Here is a 12,363-nt window from a genome sequence, read left to right on the forward strand (position 1 = left end):
TATTTGTTTGTCTCGGATCTCTGATTTTGTCATGTACCTGTAATTTCTTTGCTTACTTTATGTTCCATAGCGATTGAGGGCGAGTAATTCGCAAAATTTAACAAAATGAACTGGACTTCCGTGACACAGCCCTTTGAAATCCGCCTGTTGCAATTGAAGACCCCTAAATCGAATTGTCCAGATGTTTCAGTTGTCATGTTGACATTTCAATAATGACCAGCATAATTCCTTAGTTATCAGAATTTAATGTTTGGAGTAAGGCAAAGCAATAGTGATTCATTTCCATTTTACTTACGAGACATTTTTTTAGTATCACAGTTTAAATATATACCTACCACTACAACATTATTTTTCGCGTTTTTGATACCTTTAGTAAGATTTTTTTCGACGGATTAACAGCTGCTTTACCTTTCCAAGTGGTTTAGCCTCTTCTACTCCACCGTATTAGACAGTACCTAATTTAGAGACTGGGCCTTCCTTTGGGTGTTCAAGACTTTTTCCTCGGAGAATCGAGAATTTCGCTTGCAGATCCTATTATTTATTAAATATACACAGAAACGTTCCTTGTTGTAGGTGCTTGTGACGTAAAAGGGATGACCTTTGCTGGTCTCCAGACAAGTGCACATCACTTTATGGCTCTTGACCAGGGCCAGCGGTATTTCTTCACCGTTGAAGCATCCAATGCTGCTGGTTTAAAAGAAAGAGCTTACTCTGATGGTGTAACATTAGATGTCACTCCAGCGGTACTTGGGGATGTTTTGTATGACTTACAAACAAGCGGCGTAAATTCTGCGCCTGAGCAGCCATCGCAGTCGATAAGCAGTCGTTTCCGACGATCTGTTTGGGACACACCAGGCGATGCAGATCAGACAGACGATTTCTCCCCGAGATCAAGTCTTGCTTTCGCGTCTGCTCATTCGTGCAACCTTTCGTGCAGTTTGAAGCAAAAAAACAATCGCCAACTAAAATTTTCGTGGAGAAAACCTACAGATTTCGAAAGTGGAATTTCTAATGTGGAATGGTGTGCAGGCAGCACAACTGGATCTTGCGATATTGTTTCTTGGAGGACCGTGGAACCAAGCACACTGTTAGTAGAACACTCTTTATCAAGGCCTCTTTCATCTGGGATTGAAGTGTTAATAACATTAAGAGTAACAAATGGTGTTGGGATGGTGTCCACAAGGACTTCAAGGCCACTACTTATAGACGGGTCCGCTCCCTCCGTTGGCACCGTTATGGTTGGCAATAGACCGGAGCCTAAGTACTTAAAGAATGAGGAATCGCTTCTTGCAGAGTGGAGTGGGTTTATCGATCAGGAGAGCGGTTTAAGCCACTTTGAGTGGGCTGCTTGTCACGCTAGTTCTAAAGACGAATGTATCACGCCTTTCGTAAACACAGCCCTCAAGACATCATTGAAGAATTCTGCTCTTGATCTCAAGCCTGGGTTGTCCTACGTTATAATCGTACGAGCACACAACAATGTTGGGTTGTTCAGTGAAGCTGTGTCGAATCCCTTTATACTGGATGGTACAGCGCCAATTGCCGGCACCGTTTTTGATGGTTTAACGGAATTAAGCGATCTTGAAATACAGAGCTCTACCAGTGAAATCTCGGCCAACTGGTCTCCATTCACCGACTCCAATGGACGGATCACAATGTATGAAATATGCGTAGGAACAAAACAAGAGGAATGCGATGTGCGTGGCTTTTTAAGTTTGGGTCTCACTCTTAAAGCCACGATCTCTGGGTTAAGCCTAAATCATACCGGAAAATACTTCGTCACTGTGAAGGCCACAGATGAAGCCGGTTACAGCGCCACTGCATCCTCTAATGGCATCCAAGTTGATAGTACCCCTCCAATGGAAGGAACTGTCAGGGACGGCCAGACTCTCACAGACATCGATTATCAAGGAGACGATACGTTCCTTTTTGCTAACTGGGATAAGTTCCAGGATCAGGAATCAGACATCTCCAGATACACATGGTGTGCTGGGACAAGACGAAAGACCTGTGACATTATTCCTGAGACTGATGTTGGTGATCACACAAGTGTAGGTCAGCAGATTCTTCCACCATTAGCAACTGGAATGGTCGTGTTTGTGACCGTCAGCGCCTACAATGGTGCGGGCGCGGTTACCAGAATTTCATCTGATGGGGTGAAAATAGATGGAACCGCTCCGGTTATCTCCGAGGTAGGCTGAAACATTTGTCTTTCTTTTTGTTGACTTTGGTTTATTTCACTCATATAAGATCTTCAGAGATCTTCGGTGATCTTCAGCGAAATTTACTTTTTTCTATCATTAATTTATGGTAATACCTTGGGTCTCTAGTTATAGGCTGACGTATTGAGTGATCAAGACAAACTCATGAGAACATGGCCAGAATATGATCGTCTGGCTTAGTTTTGTTCTAAGTAGCCCTGTTATTGACAGTGACTAATGTTTAGACAAACTTTCCGATAGTCCCCTTCAGAGTCAAAGTGAGTTGTATCTTGTCAGATAAAGGTAATTAACTCTGGTTATTGGCCTGATTGGTCAAGTAAGTCGAGAAGTTGTTAGTCCTGATCTTCTGTCAGTTAGGCCGTGATTTCATTGACTATGACCACTCTAAATGTGAGTGGTGCGTTTCGATACGCCTTTCCTTTTATTGTTTGTGAAACTGCGGGTTGTCTAGACATTCCATCATTGTAAGTTTTGCTTGAGTCCGTCAATAAGTCGATTGTAAGGATCCCGCAACTGCTGACTAAAATTCAGCGGATAAAGGTTTCCCCACACTTCTTCCAATTGTGTAGTAATTTGCGTAATGTAGGCCGGTTGAATGGCAAAAGGCCGATGTACATCGTCATATTTTCAGCTTAAGTTTATCTTAACTGATATTTTTTTAGGTCATGGAAATGCAGCTGGGATCTGGCAATAACGATAAAGATTATATTACTGCAAAAGATGCCTACTGTGCTAAGTGGAGCGTAAGTGACTTGGAAAGCGACATTGCGACCAACGAACTGTCTGTCTGTTCCGTTATTGATAAAAATGACTGCTTACTCCATAACCTTGATGTAGGCACTCGTTCAATGATCTGCATTACTGACCTGGAGTTTAAAGAAGGGGTAAAGTACATAACAAAAATTCGCTCAACGAACATCGTCCAAAGTTCCAGTGAGATGTTTTCGAATGGTTTTGTCGTTGACTCAACACCTCCAATTTTGGGAGAGATCACCCACGTTGAAAATTTACCTTCTAGGGTTGAGGCCCAAGTATTTACGCACTCAAAGATCTCTGTAGAATGGACCGGTTTCTTGGACAAGGAAAGCGGGGTCAAATCGTATTATCTTTGCGTTGGTATGTGGAGCGGTGACTGTAACTTCATGAACTTTACTGAAATCGGCAACTCAACAAGTTATACTTTGGAGGATGTATCACTTTCTCAGGGTGCAACATACTTCGTTTCCATAAAAGCAGAGAACATGGCTGGACTTATTAGCGAGGTGAAGTCTTCCAGTGGCGTTATTGTTGACAAGACAGGCAAGTAATTTTGTAACTTACTCAGTCATAATTTACGCAAATTTGCGACGAGACGACATAAGAAAGGAAGGATCTTAATGAAAGCCTCGATACAGATAAGAGCAGGCTTATTGCTAATGACATTTAAAAAGATTAAATGTTTTCCGTATTTGCCTCTCAAATCTCTTTTTTCGAAACTTGCAAAACACAGTGTATATGGAAAATCTTGAAAGCAAATAAAGAATTCCGGGTTGCGCTTATTTTCATTTCAGTGCAAAGGCGCAAAATACTTATCTTTTACCCTCTAATCAGAATCTTATTTATGTCAATCACTTTTACGTTAGGTCCTGTTAATGAAGGAGTCATTAAGGATGGTTCTCATGGAGCCCATGACCTTGACGTTCAGAGAAGCAGAAGTTACATAGCAGCCCAGTGGAATGCTTTTGAGGACGTCGAAAGTGACGTCACGGAAATTAAGTGGTGTGCTGGCTCTTTGCCACGTTCATGCAATCTCGTTAAAGAAACAGAACTGAGTGCAGCTACTACCTCCGTCCGAAAGGTTCTCATTGATTCCATGAAAAATGGTCAAAAGTATTACGTTACTGTAAGTGCGACAAACGGAGCAGGCGTGACAACTTCACTCACATCAAATGGTGTGACAGTCGACGATACGCCACCATCACCTGGCACGGTGATTGATGGAGTTGAGTCAGATGTGGACTACATTAATGGCGAGGATGATATACGAGCACGCTGGTCTGGCTTCGAGGACTCTGAGTCAGGCGTCCAATATTATGAAGTCGCTTTATGTGATGTTAGGAATTTGTCCTTCTGCCCTCAGCCGTTCACTGGAGTTGGTTTAGCTTCTAATTTGACGATCACAGGTAAACGTTATGTCCTAAAAATAGCCTACGTATCATATTAATTTTGTTATTGCAGTATTATACACAGAATGATTATTAAGAATCTTCTTCTTGGAAAGAAACACTTAGGTTAATGTTTTATGTCACCCAGTGTAGCAGGTCAGTACTAATGCAGTTGTGCTTAAAAACCTGAAACATGACCAATCAAATGCGTAATTCAGCTAATAGCAAACTAAATTAAATAAGTAAGTAAATAAATAAAATGTCTATTTCACCCGTTAAAATACATAGCAATCGTTGCAGAGAGTGAAGTATACAAATCATGAAGATCGCACAGATTATTTACAATTATCATATACAACCTGTTAAAACATTGAAAATCTATATTGTTAAATTGCTAAATTGTATTTAAACCTTATTCTATTAAAGTAACTATTCTTAAAAAGTTCTGTATTAAACCGTGGTAATTGAATCGCTTGTGATCTTAACCTCTTGTATGACTCTTTGACTTTCGGCAAAAAGGAATATAATGGATGGTTAACATTGCTTTTAATTTTGGAGAACAACCTGCGGTCAGTTTTCTAAAAGTTTATGAATATTAGTTAACTCAGAAGTGTAACGTCGCTTATTGGCCCCTTGTGTCGCCTATTGGCTTGATATGATCATTCGAACACATTAATAGAACGACACGATGATCATGCGACATTTTCTCTCAGTCGAACGTGAAAAACTTCTTGTTAAGTCTAGATCCCTTTTATCTTACAATATTTTAACATCCCGGTGCATTCGGTACAAGTGCTTATTGAGGATTGCTGTCTCTGTCACCTTTATAGGATTAGACCTTGAGAGTGGTGCTCAGTACACTGTCATTATTAGAGCAGTTAACCTTGCTGGGCTTCGTATAGAAGCTACTTCAGACGGTTTTATTGTCGATTTTACTCCTCCCACGGCTAGTGAAGCACGGTTGGGGACTGGAACTGAACCTGTTACATACCAATCCGATTTAGGAAAACTTGTAATCAGGTGAGTGCGTTCAATATTATTAATTATTGTTACCTTTTTCTAATTTTTTGCACGTAACAAAAAAGCAAAATTGCAAAATGTGTCAAGCCGTGATAACATTGCGCCACATTTTCTTTTGATTATGTTATTTCTCCAATAATCGATTTTTTTTCGTAGTTGTTCTTGAATCGAAAATTGGTTATTGAATTACGAAACTGCTTACATCATTCCCTTTTTGTTGTCATTGCGATCAATGTTTGTTGTGGTGATTACCCTTATGCTTAACCACATTTTGAAATAAAGAACATGGATGGATAAAGCATTCCATGCCGCGGCTGCGTGCTTACTCGTCGTACTACGAATGCAGTTGTACTAAACCAATAAAATATTTTCTTCAGTTGGGCACCATTTGCTGATCCAGAGAGTGGCATCTTACAGTACCATGTCTGTATCTCTACTACTCCCGATAACTGCACTGTAACCCCTTTTACTTTTGCTGGGACAAACACAAGCTTCACTGTGCGTGGATTACACCTTATCCATGGAGAGTCGTATTACGCAGTCGTGAAGGGATTTAATCGTATTGGATTGTCTTCACAAACAACAACAAATGCAATACTGATGGATTCAACACCTCCTACAATCAAAGATGCCATCAACCTCTCCGTCACCTCGACACAACTCCCTCGTACCAATGGATCTAATTCAAACAGTTCAGTTCCTCTTGTGGTCGAGAAACCAGACCATGAGGTATACGCGACCTCTCATATTCGTTTTACGTGCTCCGACGAACTCTTAACCTCTGGCTGGGATGCGTTTGAAGATCTAGAGAGTGGACTCGAGCGGTATGACTGGTGCGTTGGAACTGCAAAAGCACAATGTGATGTTTTGGAAATACGAACTGTTGGTTTGAAAGTAAAAGGTGCGGCGATAGTCAGCAGACTTACCTCGGGAACATTGATCTATGCCACAGTTTACGCAGTCAATAACGTTAAACTTAAGACCCAGTTGGTTTCTGAAGGGTGCAAGGTAATTTCAGTTGCACCTAAGATAATGGAGGTACTTGATGTTCCCAGCTTGAATGCAAGTAGATTTTCGGATATCGACTGGAAAGCCATGATGCAGAGTTTATCGCTTAGCTGGAAGATCGCTGGAAAATACGTAAAGGAGATTTCGCGCTTGCGAATTCAAGTGGCAGTCACTCACTCCTCCTCAAATGTGTCTCTTCCTCAAGTTGGCTCGCAGAAGTCGTGGAATAGCGAGCCACTAGTCCACGATTTCATGGATGTACTATCATGGCAACGGAACGTTACAATTCGAAGCGTCGCTATGGAACCGTGGAAACGTTACCGAGGAATCTTAAGGGTCTGGAACGGAGGAGGTGTTTGCGCTGAAGCTTCCAGTGACGGACTAAGAATCGAACCCAGTGCACCTCCCCTACGAAGTTTGTACATCCGAGATATAGCCGCTGAAAAGGAGCACTTACGCTGGCAGACAAACCTGACACTACCAAGCGTAAATAAAAGTGCAGTAGACCAGGACGTGAAGTATATATCTTCACCGAGCGACCTTCAGGTAGTCATTAGAAGTATTACCAACAACACGGCTAACAGAACAGCCTTTCTCTTGGAACATAACCTCTTTAGCCCCACAAAAGACTTCAAGATAATCGTACAAAGAGTGGCGTCGGATAAAAATGAGAGCAACACCACTGAAGATAAAAGCATTATGCGAGTTATTCCTGGATTTGCTGATCCTGAAGGGCCGTGTTGCGCCGAAAGCCCGGTAGATCCAAAGACTGCTTTCACTGACTTACACTTTAAAGCCACTTTACCGTCACAACATTTTGGTGCTTCCCTTGCGCAATTACAGGGTGATTATTTTGCTGTTGGATCGGGAGATAGAGCATTTGCTCTTCCCCTCAGAAACAGATCAGCGAGCCACCTGACCCTTCCCGAAGACATTACTGGTACAACTGCGAACCCAGTGAAGGTAGTGTCCCACAAAAATCGCTCATTATTCTTGTCTGACGGTAAGGTACATGTTTACCGGAGCAGCCTCGATGATTTTGGAAATCTCCAGTTATTCAAGACTGTTGTTCTAGGAAACTGCAAGGTTCTTTCTCCTTCAGCTTGTTCTCCCACTGACTACTGGGCAGATAGCATCGGCCCGGTAATTTCCATAAATGATAACCACATCGCCATGACTGGAATAAATTCTTCTACGAACGCCAGTGTTGTATCTGTATTCCAAGAGAATGGAGGTGGTTGGAAGTTTGTAAGAACTCTAGGAGAAGAGATGAGAGATCCTGATTTTGGTCATTCCCTGTCTTTAAATAGACGTCTTCTGGCAATAGCGAGAGGGAACAAAAAGAATTCCTGTATATCTGTCTACGCTGTCGACACGTCTGCCTTGCTAATGACTATCTGCTCTAAGGATCATAAAAACCTTACTGGCCATCTGTCGGTACGCCTCACCGAAACTAACGCTCTCGTCGTGGTATCTAAAGACTCCAAGGTCACTCAAGTGTTTCAGCTCAACACCACAACCTATTCGTACAGAGAAGTATGCCATTTTAGTGTAGCGCCGGATGAGAGCCTAAGTGGTTATCTGGACGTCAACACCCGTAATAAAGGTTACATTGTTGGTTTGGGTATGCTGACTTTAGGAGGACGCGATGGTGTACGGCTTATTGGTTTTCATGCAGTGTACTCAAAGTATAAAGATGGGAAATGTATTAATCTGGGAAGTGCCATCACGCGGGAGAGTGGCTTGAGAGAAGATGATGGAATTCCTCGTGCGTCTGTGTCCTTCATGGAGAACATAGTTTTGATTGGCACTCCCAATGTCCTAGCTTGGCCTGGGCAAGGGGAAGATTTCGGAACTGGACGAATCTATGCAACTACATATTGCCCTGTTGACTATGTTCGCGTCAGGGTTTCTCATATCAAAGGCTTAGGATCGGTGGGATGTGCACCTTGTGAAAATGGGCAAAAGTCGTTCGGTGGCTTCGCAGAAATGTGTTCAGTATGCGAGAGGATGACGTGCTTACAAACACCAGGCGAAGATCCGTTTAGCTTCACGTCCAGTGTTTGTGATTCGGTTACCTGTCAGTCTTCGTTAACCGTTGACAACAAAACAAAAGGAGTCACTATTCACTTAGCAAATGGATCGTTTTTTGTACCCGGCTCTGAAAACCTTTATACTATCCAACTACTTGAAACAACTCGAGCAGACCAATCAACAAGCTCTCTTTCGGAATCATTCATCATTGATCCTACTGCTCCCGAAGCTGGTGTCGTCTACGATGGAATTGGCAGTGATCCAAATACGAACTGTTCCGAAAATTCAACCTTTGGTGAGGACAGTCAGTGCTCTACTAGAAGTTTTGAAGATACAGATATTGACTTTACAAACAACACGAGAGAGATTCACGCCAGATGGATTGAATTTATGGACAGTGAAAGTGACATTGTAGAGTATTTTTGGTGTGTGGGATCTCAACCAATGAAAGATGACATCAAGGTCTGTGAAAGTACGGGAATGAGACCAAACGGAAGTTACTACGAGCTAAACATGCAGCATGGAGACACTTATTACGTTACCGTTGTGGCCTGCAACGGAGCCCGCAGATGTTCAGCTAATTGCAGTGACGGCGTTACCATAGATACAACACCGCCTGTCATGAAATACGTCAGGGATGGAATAATGGGACCGGATATGGACTTTCAGGTTAAGTTATATTTTTCATATCTTTCTATTTCTTATAAAACAACACAGTTTTAACACGTTTCTTTGTGCGTTTAAGTTTTGAAGTTTTAGATTCTCGATCATGTTCGAAACTTAAGAGGTTAAAGGAGTCAGGTGGTTAATAATATGCATTGAATAACATTTTTAGGAAACTCTATTAAGGGCGCGAAAAGGAAACAGGCGTCTACTACTATATTGCAACTGATCACTCCCGAAATCTAAGAGAAGGGTACTTTAAGAGAATAATGTTGATACGAAGAGCGGAAGGATCTAAAAAAATAGTTTTCTGTGCCGCTCACACAATCTAATGTTTTTCCTTCTGCAGGTCTTCGTTGATGTTATTTTTGCATACTTCGCCGCCATTGATCCAGAGAGTGGCGTGACCTCATACGAAGTTGCCTGGGGCACGGCGGCTGGCTCGACTGATATAAAAGATTTCGAAGAAGTTACCAATACAACAATATGGCTAGCTAAGTTTAAAGACGACGCCCTTGAAAAAGGAAAGAAATACTTTGCAACAGTACGAGCTACAAATGGAGCTGGATTGCTATCAGACAAATTTTCCTCCAATGGAATTGTGGTCGGAAAATCAGAATACACCTTTGATAATAAGTCTTCTGCTTCGTTTTTCTTTGACACTGTTAATGTTAATGTGAACGGATCGCGTGAAGATGGAGGAGTGGGACAGACATATGGGACATTGACTGTACCCGAGGGAGCGGTTCAAGGGGAAGTAAAACTGCGATCCTTCAGCCTGGATAACGAAGAACTTAAGAAGAACACGACTGAGGAGGGTCCTGTTAGCAATCCTAAAGACACTAAGCCAAAGGTATGTATCTCGATATGCTTACAGTTTATGGCACCCCATCTGCCCAACTGTTAATGGTCCAACTGATTAGATACCCAAGTCTCTGATCCACTATATACTGATCTTATCTGACCACACTGGCTGACTTACTAGCAAATAAGGAGTAATAGTCTTTACCCATGACTGACAAGATATCTGCCCTACAGTTCGTTTGTTCGTTTGATCCAGTTGATCAGTCGTTAGCTACTAACCCGACTGACTGACTGACTAAATGTCTTACAATTTGGTCCTCAGGTTGATCTAGCTGACCAACTGTTGGCCAGTTTCCTGCTTAAGAGCTTTTGGGTGACAGGGCATTGTGTTTAAATTTCTCTCTCCTTTTCCATCCATCCTCTCCTTCTCAGGCGAATCAATCTAAGGAGCATTCTATTCTTTTTGTTATTTTAGTTACCCAAGTAAATTATCAGCCGCTTATTCGCCGATTACATTCTTTAGGACATAATGAAGTACCTGAGTATTATGAATATTTTTAGGCAGTAGCTTTAGTGTCGGACTATAAATACCTTAAGGCTTTTAAGTGGCATTTATAACTGTACTGTTGTAATCATATCCAAAGCACAGCACATACCTATAATTTTTAATCTCTATTCTGGAGAAAATCTTTCACTACCGAACACATTTCCTACGGACCTATCTGGATGAGAATACCCTAAAAGGATGCACCACAAGCTTTTGGTTGTGGGAATTCTTAAGGGGCTCGCTGGGGTTGACAACTAAAGAACCTTTTTCTGGTCTTTTCATTTGGCAGCAATTCATGCTTGGCAATTACAGTTTTGTCATAAAAGCGTTGGACCCGATCAATAACACCGTCCAAGAAGGCTATAAGTTCGTAAAGCCAATTAAAATTTCCATGTTCTATGACGTCAATAAACTGGTCAAAGCCAACAAAAAGCACGTTAACAATGAAGTCACCGAGGAAGATGTCGACCCAGTGTTGTATCTATGGGATTCAAGAAACGAAACCTGGTAGGTTTTCATGTTTTTAGGCGTCTCTTGTTAGGTGTTTTAAGTACTACTCATTACATCATCCAAGCGTATCCGCACATTTTGCCAAAGGCTGGATGAAGAAAAGATCACAAAGCTTTCGACCTGGTTACGCTCGCGTGTAACGCTTTGCTCGTGTTTTAATTCATTAATTAAATTGTAATCAACATTCTAATATTGAATTCCAGACACTTTAGGGAATTAAAATGAGTTTAAGGCTAATACCCGCACGATTGAATGCAGTTTAAATTCTCCCTAAACTTCCTGTGGTTTAAAAGGATTGAGAAGGAAGCTACATGTGCACAGAAAAGACTGGGCGCTTGTCCCTGGAGAATACGCCTTCAGGCACACTAAAAACGAGTTCCCTGAAGACCTAGAGATAGATAAGTTGCTTAATAGGTGAAAGATGGAGTTCGGATTGTTAAGGTGCATAGATCCTTGTAATCTCCAATGTTTGCGCCATAAGAAATATTTGTCCATAACAGGTTTGACGCGTCCCTCACGTGTCCAAAGCCATGGAGTCACGTGAACAAGACAATCAAGTTACTAACAGTAGACGTGTGTCACTTAACTCAGTTCGCGTTTTTCTGGTCATTTACGGCACAGCATGGAATGGTTCTGTTTGACAAGAACAGCTCAAGTAAGTACAGTATGTTTGACCCATAAAGGCATGACTAAAAGTAGTTACTAGACAAGAGTGCTGTAGTTCCTTGCAGTCATCGACTGTCAGTAGGATGCTTCCTGTCCACTCCACAGTCTAGTAGCATGACCCAGTATACAGGTCTACTGAAAGCTGCATTTTCGTTCTGTGCTGGCATAGCACAATCAACCACGCAATTCACGACAACTGTTCACTGGTCTTCACTTTGAATTGTTTCTAACCAACAGCATCAATGTATAAAGGCAACGCTTTTGCAATGTGTGCTGTGTACGGACAATTAATTAACAATAATTCCTTTCATCCACTTGGCAGTTGAAAACGTTAAAGGTTAAAGGTTTGTTTATAGTGGAAAGTGCACATAGCTTATACAGCTAGTTTACAGGCACTGCACTCAAACAATTCCAGAAACAAATGATTCAAATAGAACGTAACAGGATTAAAAACTCCAACTGCATGGTATGAGGCAGCCAGTTGGCTATTTATAAGCGTGGCCGAGGATCTGAACGAGGGACGACCGAGGGCAAATCCAGCAAGTGGCCAGAGCGGGCCTGGAACCCGGGTCCGCCGGATTGCGAGTCCGATGCGGAGACCACTCGGCCACGCTGTCTCCTTAGTAAGTGAAAAATGTTAATTTTAGTCGTTAAACGTTCTCTTAGACGTTGTGGCCCACTTTTTCATGGCTGCGCCCTGAGAAGCGAACAAACAAACATAACCTCACTCACTTGTTTTTCAGTT

General features: G+C 41.9%; 1 protein-coding gene across 2 annotated transcripts in view; it reads left to right on the forward strand.

Annotated features, from left to right (window-relative positions):
* The window catches only part of LOC140938624 (uncharacterized), a 61,210-nt gene that overhangs the window by 41,119 nt on the left and 7,728 nt on the right, over positions 1-12,363 (forward strand). For both annotated transcript variants that reach the window (XM_073388123.1, XM_073388124.1), the window contains exons 4-12: positions 574-2,192; positions 2,885-3,521; positions 3,845-4,384; positions 5,197-5,386; positions 5,764-9,097; positions 9,441-9,944; positions 10,732-10,949; positions 11,453-11,607; positions 12,362-12,363. The exon at positions 12,362-12,363 is cut by the window's right edge and continues 455 nt beyond it. In XM_073388123.1, coding sequence (XP_073244224.1) covers positions 574-2,192; positions 2,885-3,521; positions 3,845-4,384; positions 5,197-5,386; positions 5,764-9,097; positions 9,441-9,944; positions 10,732-10,949; positions 11,453-11,607; positions 12,362-12,363 — 7,199 coding nt within the window. The remainder of the gene's footprint in view (positions 1-573; positions 2,193-2,884; positions 3,522-3,844; positions 4,385-5,196; positions 5,387-5,763; positions 9,098-9,440; positions 9,945-10,731; positions 10,950-11,452; positions 11,608-12,361) is intronic.

The sequence above is a fragment of the Porites lutea genome, chromosome 5 (genome assembly GCF_958299795.1).
Source record: "Porites lutea chromosome 5, jaPorLute2.1, whole genome shotgun sequence".
In the NCBI taxonomy this organism is placed as follows: Eukaryota; Metazoa; Cnidaria; class Anthozoa; order Scleractinia; family Poritidae; genus Porites; species Porites lutea.